Source organism: Ursus americanus, chromosome 20 (assembly GCF_024610735.1).
Source record: "Ursus americanus isolate L20-20 chromosome 20, mUrsAme1.1.p, whole genome shotgun sequence".
In the NCBI taxonomy this organism is placed as follows: Eukaryota; Metazoa; Chordata; class Mammalia; order Carnivora; family Ursidae; genus Ursus; species Ursus americanus.
This window is the reverse complement of record NC_142146.1, coordinates 12,234,760-12,261,564: the sequence shown is the minus strand read 5'-3', so window position 1 is coordinate 12,261,564 and position 26,805 is coordinate 12,234,760. Positions and strand designations below refer to the sequence as shown.

The following is a 26,805-nucleotide window of genomic DNA, read 5'->3' as shown; positions in this document are numbered from 1 at the left end:
GTTTCAAACAAGGGGGGTGTCTAGATCACACTGATTTTAGACAAGGATCACTGACTGTAGTTGCAATGGATGGGGGAAGGGTAAGACCAAAAGCAACCAGGAAAGGGACATTACAAAAAGTTGCCATAAAGACTGGCAGTACCAGCCCAAACAGGTTATATAAAATATAGTATCTATAAATATCTGTAATACATAAAAATATATTTTTACTAAATATTGATGATATAAACCTCAACCCTGCTACTGAAGCAAATGATGACATTTTAGTATACTTTTTTTTTTAATTTAAAAAATAAATTGGTTTTGCTATTTTTAGCAACTAGCCCTATTTAAAGGAGTGGGACATGGTCTCGATGGCCTTCTCTCTTTACTTCTTCCAAAAAAACTGTTTGTCCGAGGGTATGTAAATATTACAAAATCCATTTTAGATTCAAACATTAACAATAACCAACACACTTGACCCAGCAACCCTTAATACAAAAGCCACTTTTGGTAGATGCCTGTAGGTTGCTGAAATTCAAGAGAAAGGAGTTATCTCTCACCTCAGAGGATTATGCTTTCTCTTCCTGGAGCCCGTCTGTCACCTCCCCCACCCAAGTGCCCCCAATACCTTGCAGTCAGCGAGAGGAGGAGACCCACCTGGATCGCCTGTTGTAGCTTCTGCCTCGGTGGTAACTGTCACTCCTCTGGCTCCGGCTCCGGCTCCGGCTGGAGTAGCTATCGTAAGTGTAGGACCTGCTTCAACGGCAACAACAGACACTTAATTTCCCCACTCAAATACTCACATGCTTCCATTTCTTTTTCTGATCTACCTCATCAGTGTTCTCTGAGAACACAGGCACAATACAACCGTGTGAGGACACATCTGTACGGCAGGTACTGGAGACACTGAACGAGTGCCCCAGTGAGACTGACCACATGGAACAGAAAAATGTTCTTTTCTGCACTGAAAAATATCACAAAGTTAACACTGACTTAGTTTGACTGAATCTGGTGGATCTTCTTAGGTAATTATATTCAATAAATACCTGCCATTACAACTGGACATCAACTGTCACTTTGACACTAGAATACAATGGGCCAACATTGTATTGATAAAATGACAGATAAAAGCTGTCAAAAAAACCTCACGTAGACAGGAGATGATTTCATGAGACAAATACATGTATTTAAATTTTTCAATAGACTACAACACTTTTTAAAAGGGAATGAAGGGTTTTATAAAACAAGGCCTTTTAATTCTGCCCCCACAGGTGGTTCCCCACCTGCTGTCCATACCTGGACCGACTGTGGGGGTCGTACGAGCTGCTCCTGGATCTGCTCCTGCTGGATGTCCTAATAGGAATCACATGAGGAACCATCATTTTGTGGGTCAGGACAGGTAATATCAAAAATCTAGACATTTATTTGCCCATCAAGGAAAAAACACAATGAAATCCAGTAGCTGTATTTATTTCATTTCTTTAACAAAAGTACGTTGGATTTTTAAAATCCTTTTTTTTAAAGGATTTCATTCTGATTTTTTGTTCTTCTATGAGGTGCACATCACCAAAGTCACCGAGGAGGTTCTAACTGGGTGGGGAGGGGGAAGTCTGAACAGGTCAGACACTGTGGGTAAAGTGAAGCTGCAGCAGTGGAAAATACCTGAGAGGCAAAAGAGGGTTTCATGAAGCTGGGAGAAATACAACCCTGGGATCACCCCCCACATGCTCCACCCTGTGGCCCATTACCAAATCCTAGCCCAATCCCTAACCCAAGCCAAGAGGTGACTGCAGATGTGAACTGAGGTCAAGGTAGATATACTGGAGGTGGGGGGTGGGGAGATAGTGGGCAGGGCCTTCTTAAAAGATTTCTATTGCTTCTCTTTCCTCAGTCTGATAAGATTGAGGATAGCCAGTGAGAATGTGACAGTTCCTAGAAAGAAACGACTAGACGAGACAACAGGCCTGTCTGGTACTGAGCAATGACAGTATTCTTATCAACAGCTCCCCCGCTCTGCCTGTGCAGGCCTTGGAAAGCAGACGGATGCAGACCACATGGCAGGGTGGGGTTCCCACACTCACCTATGACTTTTGTAACTGCGGTAGGAACTGCTCCGGCTTCTGGTGCGGCCTCTGCTGTACCATCCTCTGCTCCGACTTCTAGAATAGCTTCTTGATCTACAATTAAGGTGAAAAAATATAATTATGTTAACTCACCATGCTGTTCAATTATTAGTAGGACAGGAAGGGGAGAACACAACAAAAGGGAAGGTCGTCCACAAACTCTTCACAGTGGGTTTGACAGTGACAGCAAATGAGGGTTTAAACTGAACAGACTGAAATAAACCAGAAAAGGTGGTAAAGGTATATTCATTGGAGCCCTATTTGTAAGACTGGAAGAAGAAATAATCCAAAGCTCCATTAATGACAGAATGGCGTGTGTGTGTGTGGGGGGGAAGCACAGATATACAGTAAAATATTCTCGAGTAGGAAAACTGAATGAAGTACAGCTACACACATCAACAGAGAACATAATGTTGAGTGAAAAATGCATAGAACTTTTATGTATGTATATCTGTATGGATTTTGTTTGAAGACACGCAAAAATACTGTATACAAATAGAAATATCTGTAGCAAAACTAAAGAAAAACAAAACTACAACAAAAGTTTACAATAATGTTTAATTCTAGGAGAGAAGAGAGAAAGTAGGGTGGCACTGGGTAGGGATGTATCAGGTATGTCAAAGCTCTATTTTTTTGAACCTATATGACATTTTAAATTATTTATCTATATCTAATCATTTAGATTATTTAGTATTAAGACAAGGAACTAAAGCAGTACAGTTCACCAGCTCTTCGGGCCTGCTGGGAGTCAGGGCAGGAGGAGGAAGAAGAGCCCGCAACACAAGCATGGAATGGTCTGAGAGGGACAGGGAGAGCTAGCAGCAGGTTCCAGAAGGACCAAAAGGACTGAAAACATGCTCTGGCACTCATGCAAAGTACCCGAAAATAGCCCTTTTAGGAAGAAGCAGGGGAGGGAAGGCGCAGAAGACACACTGCAAGCAACTAAAAAGTAAATGGGAGACAGTTATTACAGATGGCAAGTGTTGGTTCCTATTTTTAAAGAAATCCGGGTGAGAAAGGGAAGATAAATAGCTAGAAAGGGGGGGGAAAAATCCCATCAATTTTTTATTTTAGAACTCAAGTGATGAAAAGCAAGCACAATATACTAAGGAAATATGAGCAATTAAGAGGGATAGTGAAGTAAAACCATGAAATATTTACAAGGGGAAAAAAAAGGAACACAAATTACTTATTAACTTCGTATCACCATCACTAATTTTTTTAGTTTGTAAAAATCCTCATTTTCTGCACAATCCAGTCTATGCTGACGACAAAAGTTAGATGCAACTTGAACCAAAATAAATAAATTTAAAGATGATGGTTTTTACCATTCCCCTCCCTGCTAACCCTTGAATAAAGATCAACTAGATGCAGGTCTTGGGAAGGTTAGCGTTGGCTCTCTGGCTCCCCCTTCCACTTGTGTAAAATGGAGCGTTAGATTAATGATCTCTAAAGCCTACCTAATTCTGTAAACTCAGGATTCCTTCTATAGCATCACTAAGAGATGCAAGAGCAGCGTCACACCATTAGAGAGACTTGCCACCTATCATGACAATTCATTTCTACTGCCAGAGAGCTTTAATTGACAAGCAATAGTTTTTGACACTGAATCCAAATTTCTTCGCCTAAAATCCCCACTTCCTATGTCCTCAATCGGCTCTCTTAGTCACACAGCACAAGACTTCCCCTTATTCCTTTCCAGATATGTGGAAATAGTGATCTTGTCTGTAATTCTGATGTTCTTCCAAGTTAAACAGTAACAGACGCTCCTTGGCGGCGGCGGGGGGGGGGGGGGGGGGGGCGGGCTAACTACATTGCTCACCGATAAGATGATGTGGAACTTCGAGATCGACTTCTTGAGTGACTGTAGGAGACAGACCTTGTTCTGTGTCTTGATTTGGTTTCCGATTTACTTCGAGATCTGCTTGGACTCCTGGACTGGCTATCCCCATCTCGACTAGGTGTCTGCTCATCACTTGAACTCTCCTGATTCCTTGGCCTCCGGTTTAAGCGTGCTGTCTTTCTTACTTCATCAAAGAGAGACCCAGGCCGAACTTTATTTTTGCTTTTAATTTCTATCCTCAAGCCTTGTGGCTTCATCTCAGGGACAGCAGTCAACGCCTTCACCTCCATGGCGCTGGATGTGGGAGCCATCGGTGCCGCCAGGTTCCCCACCCCTTGCAGGGGCTTCCATTTGTTATCCCGGAGACCAATCTGGCTCTTCTCAGCCCCCTCTCTCTTCACAGTGCTTTCTACAGCACTGGCCAGGCTAGCAGGGCTGGTGTCCCATTTCCCCACGTCCCCCATCATTTTGCTTTCAGACACGCTGCTTTCCTGTTTTACCTCCTCGGTCTCAGGATGCTCTGTGTGCATATCCTGTTTCAGAACGCTGCTTATGTCTGGGGTGGCAAGCTTTGAATTTCCTAGAGGGGATGCCTCCTTGGCCGGGGAACTCCTATCAGGGGTGCAAATCTCCATGTTGTCATCTGTCTGCAGCACATCCTCCACGCCGCTTGGGACACCTTCCGCAACACGCTGAATGCTGGAGGGAGAAGCGGCTCCGTGTCCCTCAGGATTGAAAGCCGTGGGAGAAGCGCTGAGTTTACTATCCTCTTTAGTAGGCTGATCAGCATCTGATGAAGTCATGACTGGATTACATTTACCTGAAAGGCTGCCCTCTTCGCAGGACTTCTCAGTGTGTGGAGTATTTTCTTTCATGGTTTCACTATTTTCAGAAACTGGTTTTTTCTCTTTTGCCTCCTGAGTAACTTGTTTTTCACTAATCTCCTCCTCCTCCTCCTCACCAAATTCTAGCGGAGGCTGCCAGTGAAATGCCTGTTTTCGTTTTGGAGCTTTGTGCTTTTTGTCTTTTTTCCCTTTCAATTTCTCCTTCGCTTTTTTGGTCTGTTCCCTTTTAAGATTTTCCTTTGACCCATGTTTGTGCTTCCGTGCCTTTCTTCTAGTGTTTTCTGAATTGGAATAGGACCCCTCAGAGTCAGAGGTTGAAGACCGCCGCTTACTTGATTTCCAAGCACCATTACCATCAGGCAGCGAACTACCTGCCGAAGACTTTGTTGGGGGTTTGGCTTTGCTGTGAATTTCACCAAACTCTGACTCAGAATCTGATGTAGCCTCACCTTCCTCCTTATCAGAAGATGGCCGGGAAATATTTTTACTGTTTTTAGTTACATCTCGTTCAGAGTTTGACTCCGAGTCCCATCTACTCCCAGCATAATTCTTCCTTTTGGGCTTACTGCCATTTCTAAGGTGATCAGAAAGCTTCTCTTTCAAGGCCCTTTTCTTTGAACGAGGGCATTCCTGTCCAGGCTTGGATTTCTCTTCATCTCTGTTTTTCTCTTGCTTGTTGTTCATTTCCACTTGGACTTGCTTCTCTTTTTCCTGTGCTGACTGTGTAACCTGAACACTTGACTGTTCACTGTCTGAAGAATCATCTAAAGATGACCTGCTTTCACTATACTTTCTCTGACTCGAAGACTTCTCTCTGCTTTTCACATATTTATTGCGAAATCTCTTCTCAGAGCTGCTGCTATGCCTCCTATTTGAAGTGCTGTTTTTTTTCCCACTGGATCTAAATTTTCTCTTGGCTCGTCTTCCATCATCACTGCTAACAGAAGAGTATGACGATGATCTACTACATTGTGAATGATCACTGTATTTATTTCGTGAATGAGATCTGGATGAGGCAGACCTAGACCTTGAATGTGAACTAGCTATACTTCGTGACCTTGTGTATGATCTGGAGTAAGATCTACTCCTAGAAGATCTGCTCCTTGACCTTGGTGAGCTTTCTGAACTTCTATCACTGTATTTTGAATAAGCACTCCGATCACTTTCTGAATTTTTTTCTCTTTTATGGTAGGATGATGAACTTCCAGTCTCTTTGATATTTGCTAAGCTGTAAGTGCTTTGGAGGGGCAGCAAATGGGTTGTTTTAGCTTTCATTTCCTGAATTCGCTCATAGGAGGGCTTCCAGGGCTTCTGTCCGGGCTTCCACCTTGAAGGAGGGGGACTGTCACTCAATGGTATTACAGGAATATTTTCCGCCACCACTGGTTGTACTACGACATTTTCATTTTGTGGCACTGTTGCTCTTAAAGGTTCCGTCTTAACTGGTTTATTTTCGCTTAACTGAGACGTTGTTCGTCTTGGTGATTTTGATGCTGTCCTTTGGTGCCCTGACTTGGAAGTAGATCTGGACTTTGATCTACTCCGAGAATGTGATGAGGATTTTGATGGAGTCCTTGATCTTGAGCTTCCTCTAGAGTAAGACTGCGAGTGAGATTTAGATCTATAGGAGTCTCTACTGGAATGGGTTGAAGAGCTCTGGTCATCCTTATCAGATTTAGACCAGTCCCTCTTTGATGAGTGATGAGATGATAACGAGGAAGAACGAGATCTCCTTTCTCTGTCACAAGAGGATTTCATTCGTCGGGTGGAAGATTTTGAGGATTCTCTGTCTGATGGTACAATAATCCTTCTCTTCTTAGTCTGCTTGTGTCTTCTGCAATGTTTCTGCTTTTTAGCTTTCTTTTTATGTTTAACCTTTTTCTCTTTCCTGCGTTTTTTATGGTGACCATCGGAGTGTCTTGCTGCACTAAGGTCTGAATAATATCCATTATAGGACCACGATCTGGATCTCTGGGACAGGCTTCTCTCATCCCATCGGCTTGAACAGGGGTCACTTAATCTATTAAAAAGGACACAATACGCATGCCGTTATTTACAAGCATGTTTTCTATGCTCTAAGTTTAAAACACATTTGTTGTCAATACAAATGTATTGACAAAAGCCTAGTTAAGAACAAAGTACTGACTCCATCAACACTTGAAGCACACATAGGAAGGATATATCAAAGGCTGATAGGCCCCATCTTGACCTCATAACTTCAGAGATACACACTGACAACTACTAACAGATTCACTTATAAAAGGATTTTTTAACTAAGCAAAAGATTTCAAATTTGACAGAAAAACGGTTTTGAACCAAACCAAAACAATTCATCACGAGACCACTGCTGACATACTGAGTTCCCTGGCTAGGATGTTCATGACCCTCTGCCTCCGGGAACAATTTCTGAGGGAGATCAAATCAAGTTTCCAAACAATTCTGTTGATTCCTAGATACAGGACAGCGGCCTGAACTTTAAAGAGGAAGCCTCTTAAGAAGCTTGCATGGCTATTTTTTATTTCAGCTTCACAGAGGTAATCAAGACTTTCTCTTAAGATTTTAAATTACTTACTACAGAAACTGAGGAAAAAGCATATGAAAATAGATGCAGGCTTTACAATCTTAGTGGTAATGCGTAATGTCAGGGCTCAAAATTGAGAGTTATCTATACCACTGTGTCTAAATCACTCTTACACAGCAGACGCATTCCCTCTTCCCACTTCTAACCATTCTACTGGACACCCACAGAGGAGAAGAGACTGCTACCATGAACAACTATAGAGGGTCCACTGGTGTATTTTTCACTAGCTGTTCCAGAGCCAGCCCCATTTCTACAATAGCTATTCCACTATGGGGTGTTACTGAGGGTAAGCGATGGGTGCACTTCTGAAGAAGCAACAGTCCATGGGGTCAGAAGTTAATGCACATGCCAGGCACAGATTTTCCTACCTACCAATTCATTCATCAGTGACTAAGAGACCTGGCTAGGAAAGAATCTGCTATATGATTTTTAAATCCTGATTATTTCTAAAATTGTACACGATATCTTTGAAAGATTCAGTAGTTTTATGGTTTTGTGAGGGAAGACAGAATTCTGATTTAAAAGCACCCTGAAGCCCATCAGCCCTTCTACTTAATAGCTCTCTTTCTGCCACGTATTCCCAAATGTATTCTCTTTGGTTACGGTCTAACTTTAAATGTTAAGTCTTTAATGAAAAGTCCAGAAGTCTCTAGCCTCTTAACACTTAAAATATAGTCAACACAGGATTGTGCTCAAACTCAAAGCTCTTACTTGTCTCCTTTACTCCATTTTTCTCCACTAGGTGGTCTGTATGCTCTTAATCTCTGCATTTCCTCTTTCCAGTGAGGAGGAGTTTCACTACTATCATCATCGTCTGATTCAGAACATGATCTTGATCTTGGAGGAGTGTGATAGCGCTTCAAAAACAAAGATAGGAGTAACCGTTTTTAAAACACTGCTCAATTACAGTCTGCAGTAGGACACAGGTAGAAGACTCAATCTCAGATGCCATTCAAAAGCAAGAACGATTAAAGTGCAAAAGGATGGTATGAAGTTATCTCAAACATAAGAAACTAAACAGGATTTTTTTTTCTTGGAAGTCCTAATGGTTACATTCAAAGCCTAGATTAGTCAACATACTAAGATTTTTCAACATACTCACTCACTGTTTCACATATCACTTCATACTTAAAATGCAGCAAGAAATTTTTATCTAATAGCAGTACCTATGGAAAATACAACTAGCTCCTTAACAGATCTTAGACTGTACCTAAAATTAAAGCTAGGATTTCGCCTATACTGCTTAGATAAGTAATTTGAAAATAAGAAAAGTCTTAACACACATACAATTGTGCCCCTTCCTTTAATCCTCCGTCCAGATTTTGATACAGATGGTTTCTGATCACTTACAATGGGTGTAACATCAGGAATCTTCCTGGAAAAGAAGATTGGAAATTAAAAATAAGCAAATGCTAGGCAGTGTTCTCAATATTTAAATGCAGAATTTATGCTCCTATAATACAAAAAAATCATTTCATTTAGACCTAACACTTTTGTAGAATGAGGCACTCCATGTAACCTCATTTTCTAGGCAAACTCTTTAAATGCCAAACCTTAAAAAAAAAAAAAACACCCAAAAACCCAATTGAGTAGAAATGTATGTATGATACTATGCATCTTTATAAATATAGTACTACTTTTAAACAAAACCCGTTTTTACCTGTCTCTTGTCAAAACAGTGATGTTTTAAGAGAATCCTAAGATATTTCTGACTCTGATGCTTAAATTTTGTTTTTAAAACTATATTTTATTTTATCTTACATTTTTTAATAACTCATTTGTCTCCCCCACTCTACAATAAGCTGCCCCTTCTTCAATGCTCTGAATCTGCTGCCTTATGGTAATTCTAAGAGCATAGACTTTGTGGCAGCTGTCGTCCTCCATGCATGAGAAGTCTTGATACCTCAAATTTATCTATTACTAACATGATGGCTAGCTCTTATTGAGTACTTACGATGTGTCAGACATTATGTTAATAAGCATTAACATAATTGAGTCAAATGTATGTAACGTAAAATTGGCCATTAAAAGTGTACAGTTCAGTGTATTAATTATTTGCTGTTGTATAACCATCACTACTATCTTTCTAAAACTTGTTTCATTATACTCTCCCCCCCATCCCCCTGAACTCCCTCAGCCTCTGGTAACCTCTAATTTATGGCCAAATAACATCCATTGCATGTACACATCACATTTTGTTTATCCAACCATCTGTTGGTAACTTGGGATCTGTCTCTTCCTTTTTGCTACTGTGAATATGTTGCAATGAGCACTGACATACAAGTATCTGTTTGATTTTCTATTTTCAATTCTTTTGAATATATACCTAGCCATGGAATTGCTTGGTTATATGGTAAATCTATATTTGACTTTTTGAGGAAAAACCAAACTATTTTCCACAACGTCTGAATCATCTTAGACTCCTGCCACCAATGTATAAGGATTGGAATTTCTCCATATCCTTGCTGACACTAGTTTTTTGGGGTTTTGTTTTAAACTATAGCCATCCTGGCAGGTGAGTATTATCTCACTGTGGGTTTGATTTGTATTTCCCTAATGACTAATTATGTTAAGCATCTTTTCCTGTGCTTACTGGCCATTTGTATGAAACATCTATTCAAATGTTATGCCTATTTTTAAATTGAGCTTTTTATTATTGTTATCCATGCTTTTGGTGTCAAATGTAAGAATTCACTGCCAAACCCAAGGTCATAAAAATTTACTCCTATGTTTTCTAAGAGTTTTACAGTTTTAGTTCTTGTATTTAGGTCATGGACCCATTTTAATTTCTATATATCATGTGAGGTAGGGGTCCAACATTACTCTGTCGCATGTGGAAATCCAGTTCTCCCAGCACCATTTGTTGAAGAGACAGACTTCTTTCTCTATTGAATGGATTTTGCATCCTTTTCTAAAATCAACTGGCCATACATACCGGTACAGGTTTATTTCTGGACTCTCAATTCTACCCCATTGGTCTATATATCTATCTTAATGCCAGTACCACACTATTTTGATGACTGTAGCTTTGTGTTAAGTTTTGAAATCAGAAGGTATGAGTGCTCCAACTTTGTCCTTCTTTTTCAAAGACTGTTTTGGCTATTCAGGGGCCCCCTAAAATTCCACATGATTTGATATTGACTTTTCCATTCCTGCAAAAAGGCTGCTGAAATTTGATAGGGACTGCACTGAACCCAAAGCTTGCTTTGAAGAGTACTGACATCTTAACAACATTAAGTCTCCCAATCCATGAACATGCAACGTCTTTCCATTTATTTAGGTCTAAATATTTTATAATTTTCATTGTACAAGTCTTTCACCCCTTTAAATTTATTCCTAAGTATTTTATTAGATGTTGTTTTAAATAGAATTGCTTTCTTAATTTCCTTTTCAGATTGTTCATTGCTGGTTGTTAGTAAGCACTTTAAAGTTTAGCTCACTGAATTCTCGTAACAACACTATGAGGTAGGTACTATTAGCATTTTTAAAGACAGAGAATTTTAAGATTAAGAGGTTACAAATCCTGCCCTAAGTCACAGAAAGAAATGTAACTTGACTCTTAAAGCCAACAAAAAGGGTTTTCTAAGGCTCCAGGAATCGGGCTCCAGATAAACATACAATGTTACTATAAAAAAATCTTAACAAAGTATATGTGTAGTTTTTTCAGTCATTTCATGACATTACTTAATTCTCACAGTAAGATAAGTAGGTACTCTGGGTAGGCTACTGTTAACCCCATTTTCCTCATGAAGAAAAAGCACTGAACTTGCCTAAACGTGTTCAGCAAAAATTAAAGTTTACCTGGGAACCTTTTAGGTACTGGTCCAATGCTACCACCCTCCACCTCTCCCCAGAACACTCTGATTTGATTTGCTGTATGGCTCAGAAGTTGGTATTTTTAAAAGCCTGCAAATTATTCTAAAGCTGTTACAGCTAAGGTTGAGAACAAATAAACTAGAGCCAAGTGTGGAATCCAAATTCCGCTAAGCAAATTACAAATGATAAAAGCTTAACTGCTGGTAAATCAGTAAGGTGGCAAGTTCACTATGGCTGATAGCCCCTGCTTCTTTCCCTTGCATATGTTGAGTTCTTGAAGCACACTTAATTACAGCTCCCAAACAACTGGTCAAAATCTCAAAGATCCTAATAAAATAGACCAACTGTGCTATCTTAAATGACACAACTACCAGCCAATTATAATTTAAAATACTTCTGCACAAAATAACTTCCAAAAATGTTATGTGACCAAAGAGTGATGACCAAAAAAATTATCAGCACTTTTCAATCACAAACGCAGTCACTGCTTAGTAACACCAGATTTAAAAAAGTCAGCAAACTTTTTCTGACAAACATCTGGGAGTAAGTATTTTAGGATTTGTAGGCCAAGAAGAAAATTAAGATTTTATATAGGTACTCAGATAACAAGTGAGAAAACAGATTTTCACTAATGTTTAATCAGTAAAATTTGCAACATGACAACTGATATCATTTCTTTGTAATAAAGATCTACTAAGGAGAGGAATGGAGTTCTTCTGGGCTGGGGGGGGGGGTGGCAAATAACATTTCACCTAATTAGGATTCATCGTGTTCCCTATCAAAACAGATAATGCTGTTCTTCCAGTAATGCTGATCTGTAATGAGATTGTTCATATTTTATCTTTAAAAATCTCTTTTCACATACAGGGGTTATAGGTGCAGGACCTGAAATCCTGGCGAGCTGTACACAGCATCACTGTGATTCGCAGCGCACCAAGCTGCAGTGTAAAGCAACAGGGCACCACATACAAACTCTGCTACAACTACTCGAGTCCGCTGCTGTCACATGGAAACAGCCCTTTCATATTTTCTTACAGTGAACAAATGGGTATGGCTGTGTTCCAGTAAAACTTTATTTACGCACACTGAAATTGGAGTTTCATTTAATTTCCAAACGTCACAAAATACTACTCTATTTTTTCTACAAACATTTAATCATGTAAAAACTTTTTTTTTTTTTTAACCTCATAGGCTGTACAAAAATAGCCCATGGACAACGCCAGCCATATGAGAGAGAAACTGATCTTTCAAGTTTCCTGCCTTTTGAAAGCCAAACAGATTTGATCAATGAACTTGGTGTCTTGTATTTTAAGAAAGAAGAGTCCCACTAAAATTTACTAACAAGCCGGAATTTGAAATGAAATATCAGCATGTGAAAAGCTTTTGAAAAGATACATCCTATTTTATAACAGCTTTTTATTTATTTATTTTTTTAAGATTTTATTTATGTGACAGAGAGACAAACAGCCAGCAAGAGAGGGAACACAAGCAGGGGGAGTGGGAGAGGGAGAAGCAGGCTCCCAGTGGGAGGAGCCCGATGCGGCACTCGATCCCAGCACTCTGGGATCACGCCCTGGGCTGAAGGCAGACGCTTAATGACTGAGCCACCCAGGCACCCCCAATAACAGCTTTTTAAAATGAGACAATATTTGGCTTTAAAAATGTTTAATGAACTGAATGATAAGCTTATGTAGAAACCTGACTGAAAAGAGGGACATTTGCATCACTTCTCAGCCTTCAACATAACTCTTCATAGGGAACTTATCAATGATATGCCACATTATGGTATTTTTGTTCAAACATTTCTTTTAATAATTCTCAACCTGAGATAACACACAAAATATACTACATAGTATTTTTTGAGACCACATCTAAAGCTACACATTATCTTTCCCAATGCAGAGAAGTTATCACTGAGCAAGTTAGCAAGAGTCACATACTTATGATACTAAGTTGTATCCCCAATCACTATGCAATTAATTTTACACTATTCAGACTGGAACACGTTTTATCATTCAATTGAATCCAAACAGTTCAACTGACCCTTTGTTCTGACAACCAAATCTCACCGCTAATGAAAAGCAAAGGAAAAAAAATTAGTAAAGAAACCTTTCCAGAGCTCCAGTAAGAACTTCTCCCCTGGCCAACTTGCCCAACCCTCTTACCCTACAAGTAGAATGTGAATTCTGAAAGGCAGGGTACATGTCATTCATTAACCTGGCATCTCCCACAGTATAGTTCCAAGTGCTTTGACTATAGGTCATGCTCAATAAATGAGTGTGGAACCGCAATGAGCTGATGGAATTATCATTCACAGAAATGAAAACACAGCGGTTTATAACCCTACTTACGGTTCGGGTTCCACTGTGACAAGAGGCATATCTCTTCTCAGTAAAAATCGGTTCTCAGGAACTGGAGGAATCTCCTCCGGGCGGACCACAGGCTTTTCCCTTTTAGCATTTGAATCAACTGACCTTTTTTCATTGGTATCACTCCTCTCCGAGTGACTTAGAAAGAACAAAGAATGTCACCAATTAAAATGTGCAATGTTTGCATTTCACGATAATCTTAAATAATATTATTATGTAGTAATTAATAATAGCAATAAAATAGATTTGATAACTTACAAATCTCACTCAAAAGGTTTGTACAGTTTTCACAAAGAGAACATATAAACACAGTGCTAAATGCCATAGTACTAAAATTCTGGTACGAAAATTGTCAAGTGATCCTTTTTTAAGTTTCAAGGATTTTTTTTTTATGTGCAAACACATAAATCTTTGATATGAAATGTCTGTGCTACCCCTAGAATAGTCAAATTTCAAATTAAAGTCCAAAAAATCTTATCCTTTTTCAATAACAGGTTATGAAGCTAAGTTTACACAATTGCACAAGCTTTCCCCATCAGGATACGTGTGTGTTTTTTAGCTTAAGATTCACCTGGTGTTTCGCACTCACCCTTTTGGGCTCATTATATGTTTACTCCTTGGCTCTTCTGAACTGCTTGCTTCCTTTCGTCTCTTTTTAGAATGTTTAACTTTTGGCCGCCTCTTACGTTTCCTCCTCCTGCTTCTCTCATGTTCAATTTCACTTTCTGAAGAAGATTCTGAAGAGGAAGAGGAATCGGAAGAGGAATCCGAGTCTTCTGAATGAGTTGGTTTCTTCCTTTTTTTCTCAAAAACTTTTAAGAAATATTAACAAGAATATTAGTACTGGATTTCAGTGCCTACCTTTCAGAGTAAAACATGTGACTACCTAGTATCGTAAAACATGCTTTATCAACAGAAAACTAAAGACAAAATTTAAATAAACTTTTCTTCATGTTGATAATACAATTTGCTGCTGAGATTGTACAGTAACAAAGCCCTTGCCCTCATGAGGCCTATATTCTAGTTGGATCGGATAAGAAAATAAGTAACTGCATAATATGACAAATGGAAAGTGCTAGGAGAGAAACACACACAAAAACTGCATAATATGACAAATGGAAAGTGCTAGGAGAGAAACACACACAAAAAAACAGGGTAAAGGGAATAGGGAGAGTGGGGGGTAACTGAAAATTACACTGTAACAGAGACCGAAGAAAGTGAGGTAAGGGGTCATACAGATATCCGGATGGAATGTGCGGCAGACAGAGGGGACAGCCAGCACGAAGGTCCCTGCAAGCTTGGCGTGTCTGAGTAAAGGTCAACATGGCCAGGATGACAATGAATGAGGGGGAAGAGGGGAGAGAAACAGCAGACAGCAGATGCCTTACAGACCAAGTAAAGACTTTAGCTTTGGCTGACTGAGAAGGGAGCCCTTGGAGAAGGTTACTCTGGTTGCTGTTAAGGACAGATTACAGAGGCTCATGAGTACAAGCAAGGAGACCAGTCTGAAATTTACTGCTGCTGAGAAAAGATATAGAGAAGGACAGAGGTAAATGGAACAGGTATGAAGCTACTGCAATCATCCAGGTCTGGACAAGGCTGATAGCAGGCGGAAGTAAAAAGAAGGGAGATTTGATAAGATTTGTGCGTGGCTTGGATAGAAGGTATGATACAGAAGCATCGGGGATATCGCTATACTACTTGTATGGTTTCCTCCACTACTAAAATCCTGGAGGTATATTTAAGTTATAGTCGTCAACATGTTTTACCTATATCCTAGCTCCCTCCACTTCCCAAAAACTCTTACCATCTTTTGTTGATTTTGTGGCAAGCACCCCACAGTCAATAACACGCACATCCGCATAAGGTCTGCTTGCAGCATCTGTTTTCAGATTTTCAATCTGTTCGATTACTTCAAAACCAGAAATAACTAATCCAAAGACAACATGAACCCTGTCACAATACAAATTCAGGAAAGAATTGGTTTGATGACGATTAAGCCATAAGTAGTAATCAAAACTGCTATAAATGACGTGTCTATAGACCTTTAAATAAAAGCAAAGTGTTTGATGAATGAAACAACTAGAAGGGAATTAGAACTTGAAATCTGCTTTATAAAAGGAAAAAACAACAATTATTCAAACTGGGCCTCAGTTTTCTGCCTAAAACAATATTTCTTAACTATTTTATGGTAAAGAGTCTGAGAACAGTCAGATTGCTCTTGATACTCAGAAACTATTGCTACAGGTTCACTCGAGCGCATGACTGGGAGTCTACCCATGTGCCCAGATAAAGACCCCATTCAGTGACATGACAGCTATGAGTTCTCAGGACTGACCAACCTGTGATCCTTAAGAAGGGGCTTGGCTATGAGATTAACCCAGAGATCAAGAGCACCCCCTTGAGGTTCACCCATGATCCAACCTGTATTGGACTGACCACCCAAACAACTCCCCAAGGTAATAAAATATCACTCTTACCCATCCAGGTGTGGAGCAGGTTTTGTGGTACTGTGTAATAAACATCAACACAAAGAAGATGGCGAAAACCAGGTGTTCAGGTGAACAGAGCAGAAGGGTTTAAAGCACAACATGTAGAGAACAAAGAGGTAAAGATAAAAAGATAAGGAAAAAGTTAAATGTCGTATACATCTAAACTTAAAAACCTTACAAACATCAATAGTAGCCATTTTACTGGTTAAAAAAAATCACTCAAGATTATAACAAATTACAAAGTTGTATTTATTTGTCCAATATGAAGACTACTCTTATACATATGTATGAAACAGCTTTGAAATAGCATAAAAATACATTAAAGTTACTCTCGAATCCAAAACAAAAGCAAACACAAACTCAAAATTTATCAAGATAATTAAAGAGAATAAAAAGCACTATCATTAGCCCTAAGGAAAGAAAAGTGTGATCAATACCCGGCCCCCACACCTAAATGAGTTCTTCTATTTGTTATTTCTCATACTGAGTCAGTCTGCATCTTTTAAGTAGGCAGATGGAGGTAAGCCTCAGGAGTCCTGTTTCCAGAACTTCCTGCCCCTCCCACCTAAGGTGAAGCTCTGCCACTCAAAGCAACTCTGAAAACACAATAGGGAGCAAACTTTCCCTCTGTTAACACTTCTGACAGCAAGTGAGTAATGATGGGTGGTAACATTATAGACACTTTACATTTCTATGGCCCACAAAATGCCCAACCTGCTTCTTCAACAGTCACAAACTGGCAGACAGTCATTCTTGGGAAGCCTATGGGGTACATTTATTTTGTTAAGACATTTTGAACCCAAACTGGTTGTTTCCCACAGCATTTTCACAAATCTTCACACTATGTGAATTGCAGTGAAAAAATTCAAAAGCAGATAACTAGACTCAGAAGTATGTACTACAAAAATCTGAGTTTATAAGAATGAGAAATAGAAGAATTTGAGAAAGGACACTGCATATCAGGCCATGGTTAAAGCAGTCAATTGTGCTAGGATCTCCCATATTACATGTAACTCAACAAAACACAATTTTAACCTTCACAACAATGTTAAAAATCATTATTCTATGAGGAATGGTAGCATTTATACTTACATTAAGAATATTCAGTTCTGTAAAAGCACTACAGAATTTAATTTTAAAAATTGTCAATTTAAGAAGTTCCAGAATTTTAAAAGCAATCTTGAGTTTTAAAACCACAAAGTCTCAAATTCTCCTTAGAAGACTGAGAAGTTGTAATTCAAGCTGATATAATAGTAAAAAATGAGTAAAAACAGAAGAAAGAAAAAAAGACAGAAAATCTGGAAAGCAGGTGAGGAACTAATGCTCAAATAATTAAACTAGCATCCAGAAACTACTTTGGATAATAACCTTAAAATGGAAATGTGCTTCCCATATATGTAAAACGTTACCAAAGCACGCTTATGACAGGAAGAAATTAGTACATATGCTAGACAGTGATCCCATTGTATGAAAGATGTAAGAGGTAAAATTTGTAAAGGAAAAAATGTCCTACAATGTTATGGGATCGATTTCAAATACGTAGCAGTGAAAACAAGGAGTGGTTTATTGATTAGTTATATTCCTCCTCCTTCCTTGATCCTGTCTCTCAAACTCTCAGGTCTTTTTGGGAAAAGCCTACAAATTTTTTTAAAATGCACAGTACCCCATTCAGTTTGCCACACTGGCTAACAGAGTCTGGTAAAAACCACCTTATGGCAAATCTTTGGAGCAAATGGTGAAATGAAAACACTCTAGCTAACCCCAGTGAAATAGCAACATACTACTTGAGACTCAATTTGAGGACGGAATTGCTAGCTTTATGACAGATTCCAGTTTTGTTTTGAATTCAAATGACAACTGAAGACAAAAAAAACTTGGTCCTCTACTGCAATAGTGAAGAAAACAAATGAAGACAAGAACAATTATTTCAGGGACAAACTTCAGCTGGACTGCTGTGCCTAAACTTGTGTGAATAATTAAGTCCATCGCTTGCACCCACAATTCAGGAGGCAGAAATACAAATGTATACTTAAATCAGGTTAGACTACATATTAAGAATACTGAAAGTATCTTAACAAAGAAGCCCCTCAGGATTCTCAGCCTACATTGCAGGAGTAGAAATAACAGTGTAAAGCAGGCAGACTGGCACTAGGCTAACACCAGACATGGATAAACAGAGAACACTGCCAAATGGTCAGGGAGAGATGATATACTTGGTCCAAGCTACTCAATCCCACTCAACCAGACAAAGAGATCTCATCCCTCCAACTCTTAATTGTACTGATCTTTCAAAACTATACAGTGGTAAAGACCCATGCAGTGGTGACACTCAGTAAGTTCAGACCTTAAGGCCAGAGGCTACCGTAAATATGTAAGTTTATACATACTTATGAAAACATACCTAAAGGAGAAAGAACCACAAAGAACATTTCAAATTATAAAAGCTTTCAATATTTTCACAATTCCATTTTCTCCTGTCACTTAGACACTGATTTTCCAGTTTCCTCCACCCCCTGAACACACTTTAAAAATATATGCATGAGGATTCATTTAAACTTTGTAAATTCCAAAAATTGAAAAGTGTCACTATTACTCCAAAAAACAATCTGCATTATTATACCATTATCAAAGAAGATTTTGGCCTTATACAGAAATTAACAGTTCTGTACTGAAATGCAATCTAAACCATTATATATAATACACCCTCTTTCCCGCCCTCCCCCAGAAGAGGTGTGGAAACAAGCCACCGAAATTAAAATATACTTCCCAGGATTAACCACCAACAATAAAACACACTTGTTTTACATGTATTGCTGCCATAAATCAAGCAGAAAGTTTTTCTTAAAATGGTTCAATGCACATAACAATAGGATTAAAGAGATAAAGGCAAAGAAAGAAAAAGAGAGCCTTAGAGTAATGAGACATTACCTTTGGAGCGCACGGTGTAACACTCTTTCTGTAAATTTTACACAAAAATGGCAAGAAATAAATTGTAATACACTTTTAAGACAAGACTGAATCTATGTTTTAATATCAATATAACTTTGAAATTAAATATTTTCAAGTTTTATGCAAAGCAAGAAAGCTTTTTTAAAATGGAGGGCTCTAAATTTTCTTTCACATAGGATATGTATGTAGAGACGAACTATGCTTAAGAAAAACACTGTGGTGAAAGTGGGAATCTGCTCAGAGCCTTAATACTGTAACACTGGAGTGTGAGTAACCAAACATTATATTTCGCTTTGCAAATCCTACAAACTACCTAAGTCAACCAACATCTTTCTCAAAAAGAGAGTAATGTATCCTGAGTACATACATGAATGTAAAAATCTGAATGCCCAGGAGCAGTTACTACCAGTGGAAAGCAAAAATTTCAATGAAAAGAACTGAGTTAAGAGAAATCAAAACAAAATTTCAGGGAACTTTCTCTCTTTTTAGTAATTCACTGCAAGTAGTTAAAAATCTTTCATGTTTCTACATTTGAAATCTTTTTTTCATCACACACAACAGACCACAATCAGGAATAAGTGAGCAAAGTTTGTACTATAATTTCTGTTTACTGCCTTCCATATACTTCTGTAGTTAAGTCCCTGAAAATAATAATAATAATAATAATGAAACAATAAAGCAGCATAACTAGAATTTTAAGGATCTTCTCAAAGTATAAAAAGGCAAGAGAGATGAAAGTATAAAGTATGCTGTCAAATTTTGGCCACGATACTTGCTTTTTCCTGCCTAATCTCTGATTTTCCCCATTGTAAAAAAATTTTTTTCAAAAAATACAGTCTAAACAACTTTAACTCTATTAAAATTTAAACATATCAAATATACTCAGACCAAAATCCATATTATATATAGTGGACAAAATTCTTTATAAAGGTTTCAGACTATTAAATCTTAAAATATTTAAAAACAAGCTTTAATTTCTTATAAAGGCATTGATACATGAATTACTGTCAAAAAGAATATAATGTTTCAAATAATGTGGTATTTTCAATGAATGTTGTAAAAAAAAAAAAAAAGAGACTCCAGGTGTCAAGTAGTATGAACATAAAGATAACCTATTTCTGTCCATGTAGCCTTGAACAAGCAATTTTTTCCTTCAACTCCTGAAACTACCACACCATATGGAAGAGGCACCAAATTATATAAAGAGACACAGTTTGTGTAAAGACCATGGAAACTAATCAAGCCATGTTACAGAGCTCTCCCTGTGTGTTCTAAAAGTCACCAAATAGAGAGCTTTCAAAAATTCAGCACAAATGTTAACATAATACACATCAAACACTACTAGATACAAAATTCCTTCCAGATTGCTAATACATATGTCATATAAACACTAAGTGATACTGAGACTGGATGTCAAAGGTGACACCCTGATAGAGAACTTGGTTTATGGTTAAGTTTCATCAATATCTTTGTTGATGAAAAATCTTGCAATTGTATACATAAAGATACTACCCCTAAAAAAGGAAGGAAATACTAGAACCTCCCAGGTTATTGACACTTCCTAGCATTTCTTCTCATACAGATTCATGAATATGTGGAGGGAAAATGCATTTCTGCCCAAATTTATTTTTGCTAGCCCAAATGGCAACACAGCTTTAAAAACCCTTAACACCAAACCACTCTTCACCTCCCCTTGCTTTGCTCTGAAACGATAAACAGTTCTCTCCCACTCAGATGAGCAGCCATTTCCAAGTCTGGTTAGAACATATCCTGGAACTACTTTGTATTTTCCTCCCATAGTCCTATTTATACCTGTTAACGCTTTTTGTTTGAAGTTTTACTTTTCTACGTTATCTTGTTTTCTTAAATTTTTATCATTATCATGACCAGTGACAGTGGCCAACGACACAGACTGTTCTCCAAAGCTCTGCAGGTCTTTCTAATCCATGGCTGTACATACTGTTCGCACAGATCAAGCAAAGGGAGACAAATGTCACCACTACGTCAATGTTCTGTTTGCAGCTGATGAAGACTGCTGCCTAATTTAGGCAAATGAGCCTGAAGCTTCTTTGCAGCACCTTTCAGACTGATGGAAATTAGGCAATTACAACTACTTCCCTTTAGGCAAGATGATGTTTGCACACAAATCATTCCACATATTCAGAAACTGAGGATCAACCTACAAAACACTTTCTTCCCTTTATGTCCAAATTTTCATGCCAAAATGTTTACTTTATCTTTGAGAATGGGATAGATACTTAGTTTTGCAAAACTAACTGAGGGTAAACAGCAAATAAAACCAGAACCAACGTCTCCTGATAGCTATAACAGTAGCTCTAACCCAAGAAATCATTGTTTAATACAAAACTATAAACCACCTAATCCTTCTAATGACTACTTCACCAAATATCTTCTTTATCTTTTCGATGAATGTATAGTACAACAATGAAAATTAGAGAATTAACAGACTGTTACAGCCAAAGGAAAAGAAACCCGTTTCCCTGTGTGTCCAAGGAAAAGGTTGGACGAGATGATCTTGAAATCCTTTTCCACCTTAAGACTTTATAATTCTATAGCTTTTATTATGGTTTCTTCCTAGTGTTTGGCCTCTAAAAATAAATAATAAAAAGAACAAAATGACTAAATACTGAGTTAACTTGGTTACTAATTGGTTACTACTTTGGTTCCAGGTCTTCGAATTCCTTCAAAAATACCTCAACATGAACAAACCATTATTTCCTTAGTGATTCATGGGGACAATGCCATCTATCACTTCTGCCATGTTTCTTGAGCAGTACTATTTAAAAAAAAAAAAATAGCAGGCCCCCCAAAACAAAATCATTTTGACTAATACAGTAGTAGATATAAGCAGTTACTGCAAAATCACGAATAGCTTTATAGTAGAAAATCTGATTTTTATTATATACAGAATTGTTCCATCCAAAGAAAGCAATATATGCACAATTAACGTCTAATAAAAATGATGTATGCCTTAGGAAGGGGAAGTTTTAAATGCGTCAGCAATGAAGACAATAGTTATTGCACACGAAGCACAAAAATCTTTGAGGAATATTTTGCAAATACACTAATAGCACCAAATTTACTCCTTAGGAATTACAAAGTAGTAAATTTAGAATATGAACTACAAATACAATTTTGCAAGGATGTATTAAAAGTCCTTATTAAGCCTGTAAAACCGGAACTATAAAGGCACTTCTTGGTGTTTTACCACCCATTATCACACTACCCTTTCCTGCCTGGAATGCAAAGAGTTGTTTGAGGCGCCCCAGGCAGAGCTGTGGTGAGAGGGAGAAGCGCAGCACCACCCTCGGGCGGCCGACAGCTCTGCCACCGCCAGCCCTGGCAGCCCCAGCTTTTAGAGTGCTTAGCTGGGATCACAGACACAGCTTGAAGATAGTACATTATACTTTTTCACTACTTCCAACTCCAAAAGGATTTGGGCTTGCAAGACAGAAATTTTCAAAGATTTTTCTTTTTATGGGCCGTCATCTCCATTTTCCCTTTCTACAAAAGCAAGGCAGTGTTTTGTTCAGAAAGGTGAATGTTAGTTTTATTTTATCCTTCAACCTGTGGGAAACCGGTACTTTCAGCCAGCATAAAAAAAGCACATGCCACAAAAATATCTTCCAAAGAAAAAAAAAAAAAAAGAGGTAAGGATTTTTTTTTATGTACAAAAACACTAAATTACTTCCAAGATTGCTTTTAACTGCAAACTGATTTCCAGAAGTAAATTTCAAACTAAAAGCAGAAAATTTTCTTTCAACACAAGTTCACAATGATTTTAGTGCCATCTACAGTTAATCATGAAAACAAAGCTTAAAATTTTTAATCCTAATTCATGGATGTTAAAATTTTCATTTGGCATTAATTGCCAAAAATAGCAGTCCAATGTAAAATTAAACTATGGAGAAACAGCAATGGCCATAGTTCTGTTTGATACTAAGCATTCCTACAAAAGACTTAAGCAAATACTAAATAACATAGAAACAAAATAAAATTTTTGAAAGGAGAACCTCCTCATATACTGGATGGTAATTAATGTATGTACCTGCACCAGTTTTTACTCTTAACATTTGATTAAACAAGCTAATTCGTATGTAACAATGGGAAGAAGCTGCTGCTACCTGATAAATTTTAATGTACTGACATAAAAAAAGTAAATCTAAAAGAAACTTTAGAGCCCTCAGATGGTAGCTTCTTGACCAATGAATTTCATTAGTTTATCATGTTCACAGTTCAGATAAGCTTAAAAATGGAAATGGGAAACCTCAATCAAAGAGTAAATAGTTTTATATTAAATTACTATAAAAGAAGTTTTTCAAAATATTTCCCACTACTTTTTTTTTTTGGCCCTTAAGAAGTTTAAAGAAAGAAAAATACTCTAGTATAGAAGTATTAATAACTACTGCTCTATGGGATCAAAACATGATCTAGGAACAAATGTTTTCCATCTTCCTTTTTTCCTGCACAGCTCCAAACACTGTCATCTTCCATTAGCTTTCCATTTTTTAGGACATTCTTAGGAACAGAATGCCCCTTATCTGAACTTTATCAGATCATGTTGGAAATCTATTTTGCAGACAAATTTAAAATGTGAGATTTATTTTACATGAATAATTTACTTCTTTAAAGACAGGGAAGCGCCATTCATACTCGTCCATTCGGAAAGATGACAAGAACTTTCTCTGACAAACCATGAATAAAATATTTCTGCGACATATATAGTACAACTATAGAGATTTACTTCCAATCAAAAGCATTAAACTTCATGCTAGCCAATTACCTTTCCTATTTTAAATCCTGGGATTATAATAAAAATAGGCTTTAGAGTAGCTTTAGATAAGAATATAACTAAAAGTATGCCAAAGGTCTTTCAGATGAGAAATAAGTACGGTTTTGGTTGTGCCTGTATGTACATGAAAAGGTGCTTGTTTTTTTAAAAAGCAAATTTAGGGGCACCTGAGTGGCTCAGTTGGTTGAGTGACTGCCTTTGGCTCAGGTCAAGATCCCAAGACCCTGGGATCGAACCCCACATCAGGCTCCCTGCTCTGCAGGGGAGCCTGCTTCTCCCTCTCCCTCTGCCTAACGCTCCCCCTGCTTGTGCCCTCTCTGTCAAATAAAGAAAATCTTAAAAATAAAATAAAAAAAAATAAAAAAAGTAAAAAGCAAATTTAGCATTCTAAAGTTTCCTCCTGAGTGCTAATCTCATAAATTTTGGTGGTAATGACAGCAATACTGGGTTAATTCAATTACCCACAGAGCTCTCAAAAGATTTAAGTTCTTTACAATGCTGATGCAACAGCAAAGTCACTCATCTCTGTGCGGTATCAGAAAATAGTATCTCTCAAATTAGCTCAAAGAGCAACAATAAGAGAAAAAGCAACCACACAATGGTTTACTCAAAACAACTTGTTCTCCAGGCCAAGGGCACATCTAGTCCTAGTCTCTGAACAATTTTTAAATGCTGATCAACAGTTTATGTTCCAATCTAGTTTTGGTAAACTGAGCCCCCAAATTTGTTAAGTCAAAGCCAATTTCTTTTCTTAAGATGACAACATACTTCGAAAATAATGTACATCTTCAAGTTACACCTTTTAAGTACCATTCTTCAAATGGAGGATATATGCTGAACGCTGAGGCGGTTGTTAGAGCTTACCAGTTTCTGTAACGTTAGAAATTAATAACAAAGTCCAATTTGACAGAATTCTAGCATTTAAACTTGGTTTAACTATACCATCTTTCTCATGAACAGCGCTTCTCTGTTTAAGAATAGCTCATCTCTGAATTATGCCTACTCACATGAAAAACTGGGAACCATTGGTATGTTTCCCTCGATTTGCCATTGACAAAAGGAACGCTCTGTCATGTTTGAGAATAAAGTTTTCATCTGTTTGAAGAAAACACAAATTCGTCAGTCTCCAATTATAAGCCACTTTTAAAAGTGTAATGTTCACAGTAATAAATAGAAAGCAAGGATGAAATTCCTCTTCTGGTCAGTAAAGATACTTGTCTGAATATTTAGAAAAAAATTTTTTTAACTAATTAAATAACAAAAGCATTTTAGACCAAAAATACTACTTAAAGCCTTGAGGAAAAGAACATATATTTAATGCTTTATACAAACAGCCTTAGAACAGTCACTTTTAGTAATAACATACTTTGGCTAAATAATATGTAAACTATTAACTTTCAGGGAAAACCAGTAAAGAGATTTTAGAAAAATCTCTACGGTAAAGCTCATTTTCTTCAACTTTCCAATTATCTTGCTTAACACACTCTTATTGGGAGAAGTTTAATAATCTTATGTGCTTAATTTCTACATGGTAAACTTATTCAACTATATTGAAGCTAGACTATGAGAGCAAAAACCAATAAGTTACATAGATTAACCTGTAAGGATGTACATAAATTAAATCAAGTATACAGACTCCTAACAGATAGGATAACAAATTATCTAAGGAGGAAAGTCCCATAAAAACAAGAACTTAAAAGGCAAAATATAATTTTAAGATACACAAGTATCTGCCACAGGGAACAACCACAATAAAGTGGCCTATGACATTAGTTTCAAATTGCTACAAGCGGATAGAACCAGCTAACGAGCTGCTTCCTACTGGTTCAAAGGAAAAACTGTTATAAAGATCACTCAGAGATGATTTTAATTCCAGCAGAAATATCCTCAAAACTAATTTAAATTTCCTTGTAACATTCATACAAACAAGTCTTTCTTTAGAACAAACAGAAACATAGAAAACTTTAAAAAATGATTACCTTGGGAACAGGCTTCTGAAAAAGAGTAGTAATCCATTTTTCCCCAAAAGAAATATAAAAGACTATTATAACACTGAAGCTATCATGGCATTAAATCTAGTAAGATTGGATCCCATTATAAATCTCTGCAACTGACTTTTCTAAGGCTTTTTGGGGCAAGTGCAATAGTTAGATTTATGCAAATACTACTACTGTAGGAATAAAACACAATCATATAGTTCTAGTATACAAAAGAAAACATACAAACCTTTGAGAAAGTAGGAAATACCAACTTTTATTCAAAGAAACTGCTTGGTTTAGGGGGAAAAAACACGACTAGATTTTTTTTCTCTGATGTAGAACTAATAACCCATTGGGAAAAGAAAAAAGATACAGATGCATGTATGAAATAGTATACAGAATTTTCCAAGTCTTCAAGCAATATAAGAAATCCAGCCACAACCTAACCCAGGCTGTCCATAAATTTATTAGGAAGGGTGCAAGGGAACAGAATTGGAGTTTGTGTTACTGAGCTTCGTTCTCTTACCTTTTCATTTTGCAAAAGACCACATTCTCTATAAACAAAAGAATATGTTGACAGTTTTAGGCAGGAAGATAGGAGTTTTCATGTATATAGTTGCCTAACCTCCATGCTGAAAGTCATGTTTAACCATAAAGTTAGCCTTAATTAATCTTGTCAATTAAAAGTTACATATTATAATATAATTTATCCCCAAGTTCATGCAAATAAAGTATTTTCATGCAGCATTAGTTTCATGCAAAAAGTGAACTATAAGTAAACCTCTCCTCATTAAAAGTACATGATCAAATTTGCTTTAATATCAGAACTGAAACAAAGGACCATAAAATATTAAGCCTTACCTTTAAAATAGCCACCATAAATTGATTCTCCACCTTTTCCATTACCTGCGAATAATGAGCTACATTAAATTATAATGAAAATTAAAAATATATTAATACATATAAATTACTTTTTATGCTTTCAATTTGCTAAAGCTAACACCTTGTAATTG

General features: G+C 37.4%; 1 protein-coding gene and 1 long non-coding RNA gene across 6 annotated transcripts in view; one reads left to right on the top strand and one right to left on the bottom strand.

Annotated features, from left to right (window-relative positions):
- NKTR (natural killer cell triggering receptor) overlaps positions 1-26,805 on the bottom strand; it is a 54,650-nt gene that overhangs the window by 3,667 nt on the left and 24,178 nt on the right. The window contains exons 2-14 of one of the 4 annotated variants that reach the window (XM_087870124.1): positions 26,654-26,698; positions 26,319-26,346; positions 24,821-24,908; positions 16,040-16,069; positions 15,367-15,512; positions 14,149-14,371; positions 13,542-13,697; positions 8,662-8,749; positions 8,086-8,231; positions 3,928-6,813; positions 2,064-2,159; positions 1,279-1,335; positions 640-738 (exon numbers count right to left, since the gene is read on the bottom strand). In XM_087870124.1, coding sequence (XP_087726250.1) covers positions 640-738; positions 1,279-1,335; positions 2,064-2,159; positions 3,928-6,813; positions 8,086-8,231; positions 8,662-8,749; positions 13,542-13,697; positions 14,149-14,371; positions 15,367-15,512; positions 16,040-16,069; positions 24,821-24,864 — 3,971 coding nt within the window. In that variant the 5' untranslated portion in view covers positions 24,865-24,908; positions 26,319-26,346; positions 26,654-26,698. Of the gene's footprint in view, positions 1-639; positions 739-1,278; positions 1,336-2,063; positions 2,160-3,927; positions 6,814-8,085; positions 8,232-8,661; positions 8,750-13,541; positions 13,698-14,148; positions 14,372-15,366; positions 15,513-16,039; positions 16,070-18,979; positions 19,020-24,820; positions 24,909-26,318; positions 26,347-26,653; positions 26,699-26,805 lie in introns of those variants that run through there. The other 3 variants (XM_087870123.1, XM_045798140.2, XM_087870125.1) reach the window with 3 other exon arrangements.
- The window catches only part of LOC148108369 (uncharacterized), a 36,261-nt gene that overhangs the window by 9,051 nt on the left and 405 nt on the right, over positions 1-26,805 (top strand). The window contains exons 3-4 of one of the 2 annotated variants that reach the window (XR_015727837.1): positions 1,254-1,381; positions 12,058-12,281. This is a non-coding gene — a long non-coding RNA (uncharacterized LOC148108369). Of the gene's footprint in view, positions 1-1,253; positions 1,382-12,057; positions 12,282-26,805 lie in introns of those variants that run through there. The other variant, XR_015727836.1, reaches the window with a different exon arrangement.